Source organism: Clytia hemisphaerica, unplaced genomic scaffold (genome assembly GCF_902728285.1).
Source record: "Clytia hemisphaerica strain Z4C2 unplaced genomic scaffold, Clytia hemisphaerica genome assembly, whole genome shotgun sequence".
In the NCBI taxonomy this organism is placed as follows: domain Eukaryota; kingdom Metazoa; phylum Cnidaria; class Hydrozoa; order Leptothecata; family Clytiidae; genus Clytia; species Clytia hemisphaerica.
This window is the reverse complement of record NW_027104101.1, coordinates 1,673,955-1,686,748: the sequence shown is the minus strand read 5'-3', so window position 1 is coordinate 1,686,748 and position 12,794 is coordinate 1,673,955. Positions and strand designations below refer to the sequence as shown.

Genomic DNA, 12,794 nt, shown 5'->3' with positions numbered 1-12,794 from the left:
AAACATCACTTGCCTCGTATTTAAACAATTATCATAGTGATTATGTCCCTCGAGATATTACATGATTATTTCATGAATAGAAAGTAGTTTTAATAAAATTCGCTGGGAGTTGATCACCATGGCAATAGTTTCAAAACGAGGCAAGTGATGTTCGTGACGTAATTTATGAAAAGGTTTATTTAGTATGACTTGATATAATTTCAAGATAACTCCGTAAAGATCATTGATTTTCGGATGTTTGAACGTCTGACATTATGATGATTATGAAATAGTTTGTAATATTTTGTTGTTGTTTTCTTTTATTGTTGCTCGTGATTGCATTGTCTTTTTTGTTTTGCTTACGTTGTTTATCTGTTTCTTTGAAGAAAATATTTTTCAAAAAAAAAGAAAGCGTCTTTTTTTTGTTGACACGCCCTTGATTCGCCAAATTTAATCCCTCTTAATGTTTTCGGCTGATTAGGGAAGATTAAAGAAAGTCTTTTTTTCTTGGGAATTTTGCGAACAATCTGACTTACGAAATTCTCAGAACGCGAAAATTTCTGACATTAAAGAAAATCTCAATTGGGTTGTTTCATTTAATTTCCATACAGGGGCAGGGGTGGACGAACCTTTTTAAGCCAAAAGAAGATTCTTCAAGATATGTGGATACTCCATGGAAAATGGCAAAACTTGCTAGAAACCCTTGAAAAATTTGCTCTATACCTTAAAGTGACGGTGGACGAATTAAAATTAGTCATTTACCCACTAGAATTTTTAGAATAACCTTTCTGCCACTCGAAAAAGTTTAATCCTTAGACCCCCTGTAAATACTTCTAGGACTACCCCCTGGAAATGTTCGCCCACACCCCTTAATTTCGTCCCCATTCGAAATTCCATGTTTAAAAATTGCAAAAGTTGCACTCCAAAATCATTCCTACTGGATTTTTTAACTCTGGAACAATATAATTTCTATCCCATTTGGGATTTCAATAGGATTTTTGCACCCACTGAAGAAAAACGTTTCACCGGGGCTGTGAGACAGGGGTGTGAGAATAAACATTCGGATAACAAAGGTTTCGAATCAGAGGGGGAGTTGACTGCGTAAACTCGACTCATTTTTCCGTTAGATTTTTTTATCTTTTCTGTTGTGGTAAGGTTTTCGAAGAAATCTATTCTCCATAAAAAATAATAATATACATTATCCATAAAAATGAGGAAAAAAAAACAGAAAGAAAACACGAACTAATTTCTATAAACATTATTAAACACCTATGTACAGAGGATATTTGAGGAATTTATCAAATAGACCAAATTCGTATGAAAACGGTCAAAAGATGATCAATATTATGTTTTCTCTGGGATTCAACAATTAAATACAAGAAGAAAAAGAAGTTACATAATTACTGATTTATTGCCCAGAGAAAATTGATTCAACTCTCCTAAAAATTCGGGACAAGCTGGAGTTTTTTATAAGCTCTATTTGATTTGGTTGGTCGTTAACCAGTAATAAAACAATTTTGTTACTTTTTCTAAAGAACGCGTCATCTCTATCACTTCAAATGACCAATCAGTGGAATATCTTGAAAAAACTCCAGCTGAGCAACTCGAACCCAGGCTTCAAAGGCGGGTTGATAAATTTTATTGATATCGAACTAAACAGAATTATGATAGATCATACTAAACTTATAAATTATATTCCAAAAAATTGTAAATATTGTAAATAACAACATTATATAATAGAATTATCTAAAAAATTTGTAAATCTTTAATTTCTCAATATAATACTTTAATTTCATCTCACATCTCACAAGAAAACAAAATTCAAATAAAATTTTGTATTTTTTTTTGTCCAGCAAAATTATAAAGTGCAACTAACATTCTTTTAGAATATACATACATAGTCCTTCTAAGCAATGTTGGTATATGTAGAGAATACTCTAAGATATTTTTAAAACTTAACATTTTATAGATATTTCAGTAAATCCTTGACTCAGACAGATTTGACTTACTTTAGGCGTACAAACTTTCGCGAGCAGAAACTTTCGCGAGCAGAAACTTTCGCGAGGACGAAAAATCGCGAAATTCACTTTGAATTTAATGAAAAAAATTTAACGGAAAAATATTTTTCGCGAGCATGAACTTTCGCGAATCAAGACGTAAAATTGAGAATTTTCACATGAAAAAATGGCTTAGAGACACAAATACTTCTTGGGTTGGCTTGAAACATTTGTCCTTTGACTTGTTAGTCTTTTAGCAGGCTAAAAAGTGCCATAAAAGTTACATTTTATTCAAAGTTTGAAGTTTTATAGATTTTCTATTTTGTCAAGAATTTTTCGCGAACATAAACGTTCGCGAATGGCCCTTCCTAGAATTTTTAGAGACATTTACTTTCGCGAAAAGGGCCAAAATTCGCGAAAATCGCGAAAGTTTCTGCTAGAGAATGTTTCTACGCCTAAAGTAATATTCAATTACAATTCAAATAGACCAGCTATCCGGAGATCTCACAGTTCTTGGAAAAACTAATTTTAAATGTACCAGGTTGGACCAGCCAACCTGTATTCTATCAATTCCATTGAAGGTTTGAAAGACCATTCAGATTTACGATTAGGGAAAGAGATTTTATGGTGCCTTTCAAAGCTCAAATAAAGAATACTTTTTAAAAACTTCAGCATTATAATCGACCTCAAAGACGGTCGTTCAACTCTTGATATTCGTGACGTAATCTTTTATATGGAAACACACGAAAAACACCGAACGTTTGCCACTAGTTTTGAATTTAAGAAACTGGCGGCAAACGCCCGGTGTTTTTCGTGTGTTTCCGTATAAAAAATTACGTCATGAACATTCATGAATTGGCTGGAACCGCTAAAACTTCTTTCCCAAAACAATATGAGCAAAATAGAAAAAAAAGAACAAAAAAATGTAAAAAAAGGCAACCAGTTCCAAATCCATGTAATAATCTAGTGTGTTATTACGAACTCAATCATCGTTGGATTTAAGTTTATCGCGTAACTCTCGTAACGTCTTTTGAACCTGAGGGTTAACAAAAAAAAAAGATCATTTTTATACCAGGAGACTGCAAGGTTTGATAAGTTTTCTTCTCGCCAAAATTTCTTCCCTTAAGGTAGACTTTAAAATTCAAAGTTGAACTCACCTCACTAACTGTTTCCAGGTTGACAGATAATATCGATCTCATTCTTTCCACATTTGCAGAATGGATTCCTTCTTTGAATTCGAACAAATTCTTCAGTCGTAAATTGTCCGTTCTAAAAGCAAAATGAAAATAGACCTCTTTATAACATTGTAGAAGTAAGAAGGAGAATTATTACAGTGTCTTTGGGTAATTTTTTTTCTTCAAATCTTTAATAAAGAGGAAGCAGACGACAACATCTCTCTTCGTTTCGAAAAAGTTTTCGTTATATTTCGGAAAGACAAATGACTTTTTATATAGATCTTTTCCCCTACGAAAAATGTGTTTTGAAGCTTTCAAGGGTTACTAGCCAACAAGAGCATGCTATTATACCCTTGAAAAGATCGCCTCGCCGGCTGCTTTGGACTATGACTAAACCAATGAGAGAACCTTGTTAGATGAGAGATAAATCTTGTTTAGAAGGGTTCTGTGATCATTTTGACACATTAAAAATACTGAACTTACACTTTTTGATTTTCATTTTTGACTTGGATCGAATCCGATATGAAGTTGATTCGAAGCAACAAATTGAAGGTAAAAATGGATAACAAAAGAACTCTGTAAAAAAAGAGAAAGAATATATGAAAAAACTACACTACAACATCTAAAATTTTTGAAGCCTTTAGATACTCTTAACTTTCTGAGTTTTAAACTTAAAAATTTTCTTAAGATATTCTTAATTTTACCATTTTTTGAGTATCTTTGCAATTTCCTAAGACATTGGGTGTTTTAGAGTCTAGAAAATCCTTAAATGTTCTTAACTTTTTCTTAATATTCTGGTCATCGAAGCCTAAGTTTTATATAGTTTGCTTTTAAAAAAAAACGTGAATTCAGACAGAATGATATCAAGAAATCTAATCCTTTATATATAAAAAATTGAAAGGAATCTGATTGGTCTAATCCTATAATTGGCTAGTAAAAGTGCTGATTTGCCGTCGTCCTTAGTCAGTCAGGATTTAGATAAATTAGAAACTAACCGTCTCCGTCTCAGAAGGATACCCATACATAAACTCGCTAATAATCTTGGACGTAATCGTGGACAAAGAAAACAAAGATTAATCATAAAAAGCCGGTAAAGAACTTACAATATAGAAATAAGAAGTAGAAACGGATGATGTGTGCGCAGGCTATTTACAAAAGAAGTTAGATGCCACAGTCTAGTTGATAAGATGTTCCCATATTCTTTAAACTTGCTTGATATCGTGCAAAGGATTTCTTTAGCTGAAACAAGGGAATTATTTTGATTGAAGTTTACGCAACAAATAAGACATACAATTTCGAAAATATTTTCGAAAATATATTTTAAATCCAAGTATAATTGTTTGATATCGAATTTCGACCTATTTTAAAAACTTCTAAATATATTAATTAGGATACCATTCATAAAATTCTAATTGAACCAGATATTTAAAATCTAGACAAAATTTGATCAACTTGAAAAATATTTTACTTACGATTTTTACAAGTTTCGTTGTTTTTCGTTTTTGACGCCATTATGGGTCCATTATGTTGCTCATGGTAACGATGACGCTTACTGTTATAATCATTTCGAATTCGCTCCAAATTTTTAAAACAAAATTTATGACCAAGTGCGGCTACCTCAGATAAATTACTAGTTGATTTAACACGCCTTATATGGCTGCAGTTCGTTGTATTGTTTAAGGTACTCTCGTTGATACGATCTAGAATCGAGTCACAAGATTCTGTTGAGCAATCGGAATCACCACCCATGTCAGCAACAGTGAAAACACAATCTTCTAGATCGGATCGAGGAGAACAGAACATGCCATCATTATTGGAAACACCCAATCCACCTAAAGAGGGCGGTGATGAATGCGCGGTCAGGAAGGGCGGTTGGGCGTGGGAAAGATGAGCCAAAAGAAGAAGAAGAACTAAAATTCAGAAGATCGTCAGATGCCTCTTTCGCACCACCTGAAAAAAATAAAATTTTGAATGATAATAAATTTGATTAACTCTTAATCTACAATAGAGATGCTAAGACGATGTTATCGTCCGTTACAGTGATAGTAAAGGCGGGAAAATATAGTACACGCAGAATTTACAGCTGCTATGGAAGCAGACGGAAAATAAATGGGTTGGAGATTTTCGAAGAAAGACTGACCAACGATGTAAAAATAATAGATAACCAACTTCCTCTAGAAGGCACTTCTCCCAAGAGAACAACCATTGTTTTCCTATTGAAATGAGCACTCCTTTAAAAAGCTCTGTGTGCAGTGCGTGTTATGCTTTTAGCTAGATTTTGACACACTTTTTGACATCCACTGAATTGATAGAAAATTTGAATTGTTATTTACTGCAAATTTTGGAATTGTTTTCAAAAGATAAAGGTACCAATCTTTAGACAAATTGACTACGGATCGGCCTGATACCACTTAATCTTCATCTGGATAAATAAACGCTCATAAAATGCTGTTATCTGAAAAATATATGTGTGATTTGAAGTACGATATCTCACGAATGAAAAGTGCATGAAGGTTGCCTGATACAAAATAAACAGATGAATGTTTATAGAACAATAATATATAATTAAAAAATTCCTTCTGTGAGGCTGCCTATAAGAAAATACACTTTTGCTAATCCAAATTTTGGAAAAATATACATCACGTGATCGATTCTGTCCAATAGAAGGTTGCAAATGAAGCAAGTTTTTATCTAATTGCACTTTTTACGATGCAAAATGTCATTAATATTTTTACAACCGTAACACGGATGTTTTTTGAGAATCAAGGCAAGTTGGTTATCTATTATTTTTACATCGTTGGACTGACAAACTCTACTCTACTCTTTTCGGCAAAAAAAGCCGCTTATGAATTTTCTTCGCCTTTGGGCTTTTTTCTTAGATAGTGATTCGTCTTAGACTATAGCATAATCTATAGAGAGGCTCTTTATTAAAGCTTTCTTTAAAGGAAAGAATAATAAACCTTTTCGGCCGTAGTCGCGCGGTCAGGCGTGTGCCACTTTATTATTTAATTTACCACCTTAAACTCGATCCAATCCTTTTTTACACTTTTACTTCTATTGATTTTAGGTACAAAAGAAAGACTGGGACGGTTTTAGGGTGGTAAAAAAATGCCCATACGGCAATTGGCAGCTACGGTCAAAAAGTTGTATTGTAATATTGAATGCTCAAAGTAAGGAGGACTCAAAGCTTTTAAAATTAAACGAGGATGTGTTTTAAAAATGAACTTACCAGGTCTTATCTTGATTGGATCTGTAGGGCTGTTGTCATTTTCATCAGGCTCCTAGAATATAAAAATAAAAAAAATAAAATTAAGTAAAATGAGTAAGCCCCTGCCACTAAGTTTTAAAATTCGGTTGGGAATTAAAGTAGGGGGAAGCGGGGCTTACGAAGGTTCTGGTTTTCCGAAATACTTGTAAATGTGTTTTATTTTTCCTATAGTTTTCGAGCCATTTTTCCAAAGTTTTGAATCTTATAGATTTTGCAAGATTACCAAAAGTCTAAAGTTAAACGATGGATTTCCACAATTACCGAAGTCTCGTACGCCTCCCATGTTCTCATTATCAGTAATAGAGTCTTTTCCTTACCATATGTACTGCTTGCTTCCAGATTCTCGACAACAATTTGAAGGAAGTTTCGCGTGATAAGAAAGAACAGAAGAGATACTGAAATAAAATGAAAAAAAAACAATAACAGCAGTATAAATTTTATAAGATTTTTGTTTTAGCGGACACCAATAGTTGGAGTCTGTTTTTTTGTACCTTGTTAGGGGTAGCTTCTTTATCCTTTGGTACTTTCTAAACGAAAAGCGTGCCCCTGTCTAATATATACATCTAAGCATTAAGTTAAGATGGTTGCTTCTTGATTGATCCTATGTTAATTCCAATAGTGCTATAGCGGACGGAAGAGCAATTGAGACGATTTAAAACAAACCCGCAGTTTTGACCCACAAAATGAACACCATGAAAGCACTCAATAAACGTCGTCCCCAGTTAGTCAGGATGTAGAAAACAAGGGATACACAACTCACCATTGATAAAGAACAACGCCCCCTGTGTATTATCGACTATGTATGCTGAATAGGACCTGAGAAAGGGACTCGCATCAGCTGTCAAAAGTAGGATATTCTTTGGCATCCAGCTTTGACGTAAATAAAGCCTGCGGTACACAATGACGAGATTGGTTCAAATCGTGTTTTACCGTGAAAAAAAAACACTTACTCGTTTTTTGACAGTCCGTACGGATATAGCATTGGGTACAACAAAAGCAGTTCGTTCACGTTTGATGGCCACCACGTTCTTGAAATGGATGATAACCTGTAAATGAAGAAAATGAAAGAGTAGAATAGAAGCACTTAAGGTCTGTTTAGACGTTATATTTATGATATTCACCAATAACGAAATTCTTGAATGAATGGAATGGCCTTTCTACAAACAATCGTCGTTAGCCAATCAGATGAAGGGATTTCTTAACAATCGGCCTTTCTACAAACAATCGTCGTTAGCCAATCAGATGAAGGGATTTCTTACCCTCGTCTCATAACCAAAGATGTTGGAATGAAAACATATACACGATGAACATATGATCATTTTCCCTTGCAGTAGAATATCTTTGTATAAAGCGCACGAAAAATCTGAAACAAGAGATTTTAGAATTTTTATATATTAATAAACTTTTCCGTATGATGAGAATTAAAATACCGTCGATAGACCTTTACTTAAAAATTACGTCACGAGCAAGGCTTACCTCGTTTTCAAGATATTACTATGGTAATTGAAAAGTCTTATTTTCGTCAAGTTTTCATCAAACACATACGGGTTTTGGTATCTCGAACAAACTTAGGGATTGGGCAGAAGGTCAACCGAGGGGTAAATCGCTCGAAAAATTATCGTACACCACAAAAAAAAGTCAAAAATAAAGTCAAAAAAAAAGTCAAAAGTTTCTTGAATTGGCGGATGGGTGGAGCAAAACTTATGGACGATGGGCGTTTTTGGAAAGGGTGGAAAATTTTGGGCGCCAATGACGGTGGACATTTTTGTCAGGATAAAGTCGAAATGAAAGTTTGTAAAAAGTCAAAAAAAAGTCAAATGAAAAGTCAAATGAAAACTCAAAAAGTCAAAAAGTATCGTACACCTTTTTTCAAGTGAATTACCCCTGAAGGTCAACAAACTCCGAAAACTGTAGTAATATTCCAAAAAAAGGAGTACTACTTCATGACTTGCGGGTACATTGAGATGAAACACTCACCATTTAAGGGTTTCTCGCCGGGTGGAAGTTGAGGAAACAATTTATAAAGATCTTCTATTGGATTCCGATTCGGTACGAGCACCTAAAAAAATCGGAAAAATTGGGATAATTAGAGATAAGAGAAGGTGATGATGCAGGGTTATTTTATTGAATATACATTATGTCAGTAAGTTCTCGCTTATTCGAACTTCAGTTATTCGAATGTTCTATAATTTGAACTTGTTTCCAGTCTCGTCAAGTAGAAACTCTCTTGAAATACTTTCTTTCATTCGAATCTCTGTAATTCGAGCAAATAAGATTCCCCTGAGATAAAAAAAACAGTTACAGTTACGGAGCTTGGAATAGTTTATGAAAACAAATTGATCAGAAACCTATCAATCAAGCCCAAATTAGTATTCATGATATTCATTACGTAATGGTTCCTTCGGGAATATTTCGGTTTTTCCAGGAGTGGCAAATTTTAAACAATTTTTCTCTAGCTTAGATTCAACAATGAAACCATTGCGTAATAAATATCATGAATACCCAAATACAACTTACACAGCTTGGCATAAACGATTGCGACATACGACGTAACAACCGTTTACGGCTGACATATCGGTGCCGCTCTAGCGTCAAAGATTGAGAATGGCGTAGTTTGACACGCCCATTATTATTGTTGTTGTTATTATAACGGTAGGAACGAATTTCTAAGTCTTGCAAGTCCGTTGTTAACAGGCGTTCTACAGTACTGGGCGTGATGGGCGGCATATTTTTCTCGTCAAGAGATACGCCCCTCCTATAGGCGTTAGTAACTGACGTCCCAACTGAACCCTTGCTGTATCTCATTTATTTGAAGAGCTGAGTGGAGGTTTCTAATCTACTTCTCCGCCCGTTCTTTCTCTTAACCTATTGCTCTTAAAATAAGGTTAAGAGTATTTTTGGCTTTCTATTTTTTTCGATTTTTTCTACCTTTAGTCATCTGTAAATGAAAATCAAATCATAAAAAGTGAAATCATGACACAGTGTTTCTTATTTTAATACGCCATTGACAAGAAACTTCCCAACATAACCTACCGTACAAAGCTAGTACCACCGACAGTGGCGGATTCGAGGGCGGTTCAAACAAAATTTATGACGGGGAGTCTTAATTTCCTTAAGGAGTGTGGTGAGCGAAAAGAATGAATGATAAATTTTGAACACCCCGTATAATATCCGCCATTGTTATGCTTAAGTCAAGATGACGTTATTTTGTCTAGCGGAAGCACCCGAACAAACAGTCGGATTTTGAACACCGTGTTTCTATTTTTAATAACTGACGGTGGTAGAATTCTGGCCATTCTGGGTACTTCCATTGGCAAAAATGACTTGCCCATATCAAGAATATAAACTGATCTTCCGTAATAGAGATAAAGTAGACTTTCGCTTATTCGAACTTGCATCATTCGAATCTATCTATAATTCGAAGCAATTGTCAGTCCCCGTCAATTCTATAATTCGAATCTCTCTGTAATTCGAACAAAATAAGATTTCCCGTTCGAGCTCGAACTAGCGAGAGTCAATTGTATACATAAAAAAACGAGAAACCAAAGCGGAATGAAGGCCCAGAATGTTTGTATCGTACACTTCGGACCAGAAGGCGCCGTTTCTTCCGAAATGAACTTTTAAAAATTGACAAAACGCTACTTCTTTAAAAACGGAAATACAACACCACCGGATAGCGACATGGTAATGAAAGGCCCGAACCAAAATTCAAATTTCGATTTTAGTTTCAACACCCTTTTTCTAAACTCAATTAAAACTTTGCAAAGGAATATACTCGTTTAGACGTGAAATAAGATCACACCACTATTATTCCATTGGAAATCCACTATGATCATCACTTAACAGACATCTAAGTCTATGAGTAGAGTAGGATCACCTCATGAACACGAAACGGATCCACATATTTTTTTATAATTCCTTTCTTCACGTTTAGATACTTTTCTTATAAGAACGTCTCTGAATTCTAAACTTTTAGAGGAACGAGGATATTTTAAGCACCTGCAAGCGCGAAGTTCATTGCTAATCACCTAAGGTCTGTCCAGCTAAACACTTGCTTTCAACGTCTTTCTAGGAGCTTTCATGTTTCTTATATAAAACAGAATTTACTTAAAATTTTTGATAACTTGACGAAAAAGGAGTCCAATTTCAATTAATTAATCCTTGGCTTGTCATTTTGACAGTTCTATACTATGTTTTTACGATAAAACAAAATCGCAAATTCGAACCTTTTATTTACCCAAGATTCAAGGAACCAATTATTCGAATTAGATAAGTTTTAGAATTGAAAAAGGAGATTTGTCAAGCTCAAATTAAAGTCTATATGCATACGAAAATGATTGCTAGTCCCAAGATCTAAGAACGGAACAATTTTAGTATTGCAGAATGTCCAGTTCACAAAAAAAAACATAAAAATAAGACTTTAAGGTTATCTACAAAATCTACAATATTGTAAAGTTTTTTTCACGCACGAGTTTGATACCAGAAGATATCAGTTTCGATCTTTTGAAAGTTTTTGTAATCTAGAGAGCGATCGTTATCTAAGACATTTTGACGTCGAAGATTTTCTCTTCGGCAGAATTGCGGAGCTTATAATGCAAAGATTTTTAAGACTTTCCAATATTTTCAAATACATTTCTTTAATATTTTTGAAAATTTTTAGCCTTGAATGTCGCATGAATGTCTCGTTTGGTTTTATTTTCAATCATAAGCCCTTTTGGATTTTAATTTATTAAATTGAAAATTGAAAAATCTCAGGCGAAAATTCATAAAAATTCATTATTTGTCCCAAATTAAAACAGAAAAATATAAATTTCATAACAGTTTTTATCAGCGAATGATCGAAAAAATCCCTTGATTTCAATCTTTATCCCTTTAATCTAGAAAAAAAATAAATGAATATTTTGAAACTTTCGTTCAGAACATGGCGGCAAAGCTTTCAACAATTATGAAATAGATATTCGAGATGAAGAAATCTTTGAAAAAAATCGATAGTAATCTCTCTGACACTATATTCTGAAATCAGATATGGGTCAAATCCCCGGGGGGTCACTTAGACAAAATTGGGTACAGGGACGTGCTGCTGGTCAGGGTCCCTGTCCCGGGGGGGGGGGGGGGGTACTAGGGTTGGCGAATGAGGGGTATGTGCGGACGTGACCTCCGAAAACCGACCCTTAGAGAGACTGATTTTTGCTGAAAAGGTGACCTTTAGAGAGACTTTTTGAATTTTTTTTTCGATTTTTGAAAAAAGTCATACCCTTAGAGAGGCTTTATTACAATTTTTTCATAATAAAATAATTTTTCCGACCCTTAGAGAGACTTTGAAAGGTGAAAAACCGACCCTTACCGTCCCCACATACCCATCATCCATTTTTGCCTAAGTACTCCCCCCCCGGGTCCCTGTTTTAGGCTCTGAAGATATCTAACAGGGTTTATGTATTCGACAGGGTCGACTTTTGGTCATTTTTGGTCAGGGTGGAAATTAGAAAAATTTTCGCTTTGACAGGGAACTAAATTTTTATCAATTATTTAATATCTGACAGGGTCCACTTTTCAAACTCCAGCGGCACGTTGGAAAATACTGCCCGGTCAAATCCCCGCAAGGGTTTAGGTTACCTTTGATGTACACAAACCTCGAACCTCTACAACTCGAATATCTTCTAAACTGGAACAAGTTTTCTTGTCCCTTCAGTTAACAAAGCTTTATAAACCTTACTCCATAACTCGAAAAATCCTCATCTCGAACAAATTTGTGTTCCTCGTCTGTGCTCAAGTTATAGAGACTCGACTACATGCTTTTTTTTATAAGAATACACTTTATAAGAATGTCCACGATGAGAATGGCCAAAAAATTAAAAGAATAATGCTAAGAATATCACCATCATGGAATTTTTCTACTCAGGCTAATAATGCCATTTTTAGAGCATTTTCAATTATAAATTATCATTTACCCCAAGTAAGTATCACTCCTTTTACAAAAATGCCATTTTATGCTTGAGACGTATGTACTAAATGTTAAATCTAGTCTGAATTAAAACCCTAACCTAAGCACGCTGTAAGAATATTTTAGGATGATTTTCCCAAAATAGTTAAGGATATCCATGATGAAATGGATTTACACCATTCTTATAAAAAAAAGCGTGTACAATTACACTAATCAGAGAGTCCCACGACTGAGTGACCGTACATATAAAGTTATGCACCCTCTTTGAACCCAACAAAAAAATTCAAGATTGTTGTAATATATGTTAACTGTACTAGTAGAAAAGTAAAATATCTTAAAGTTAGAGAAAAAGAGGAAAAGAGGGGAAAAAGGAAAAAAAATTAAAGAGGAAATTACGAAAAAAATTTGGAAAAGCACGATAAAAGTGATAACTT

General features: G+C 34.3%; 1 protein-coding gene across 3 annotated transcripts in view; it reads right to left on the bottom strand.

The window, feature by feature from the left end:
* Window positions 1-1,130: 1,130 nt before the first annotated feature.
* The window catches only part of LOC136813062 (uncharacterized), a 29,838-nt gene continuing 18,174 nt past the window's right edge, over window positions 1,131-12,794 (bottom strand). For 2 of the 3 annotated variants that reach the window (XM_067069583.1, XM_067069581.1), the window contains 10 exons: window positions 8,397-8,478; window positions 7,679-7,782; window positions 7,370-7,465; window positions 6,737-6,814; window positions 6,381-6,432; window positions 4,624-5,101; window positions 4,255-4,390; window positions 3,635-3,727; window positions 3,134-3,245; window positions 1,131-3,012 (listed from right to left, as the gene is read on the bottom strand). In XM_067069583.1, coding sequence (XP_066925684.1) covers window positions 4,962-5,101; window positions 6,381-6,432; window positions 6,737-6,814; window positions 7,370-7,465; window positions 7,679-7,782; window positions 8,397-8,478 — 552 coding nt within the window. In that variant the 3' untranslated portion in view covers window positions 1,131-3,012; window positions 3,134-3,245; window positions 3,635-3,727; window positions 4,255-4,390; window positions 4,624-4,961. Of the gene's footprint in view, window positions 3,013-3,133; window positions 3,246-3,634; window positions 3,728-4,254; window positions 4,391-4,623; window positions 5,102-6,380; window positions 6,433-6,736; window positions 6,815-7,369; window positions 7,466-7,678; window positions 7,783-8,396; window positions 8,479-8,936; window positions 9,420-12,794 lie in introns of those variants that run through there. The other variant, XM_067069584.1, reaches the window with a different exon arrangement.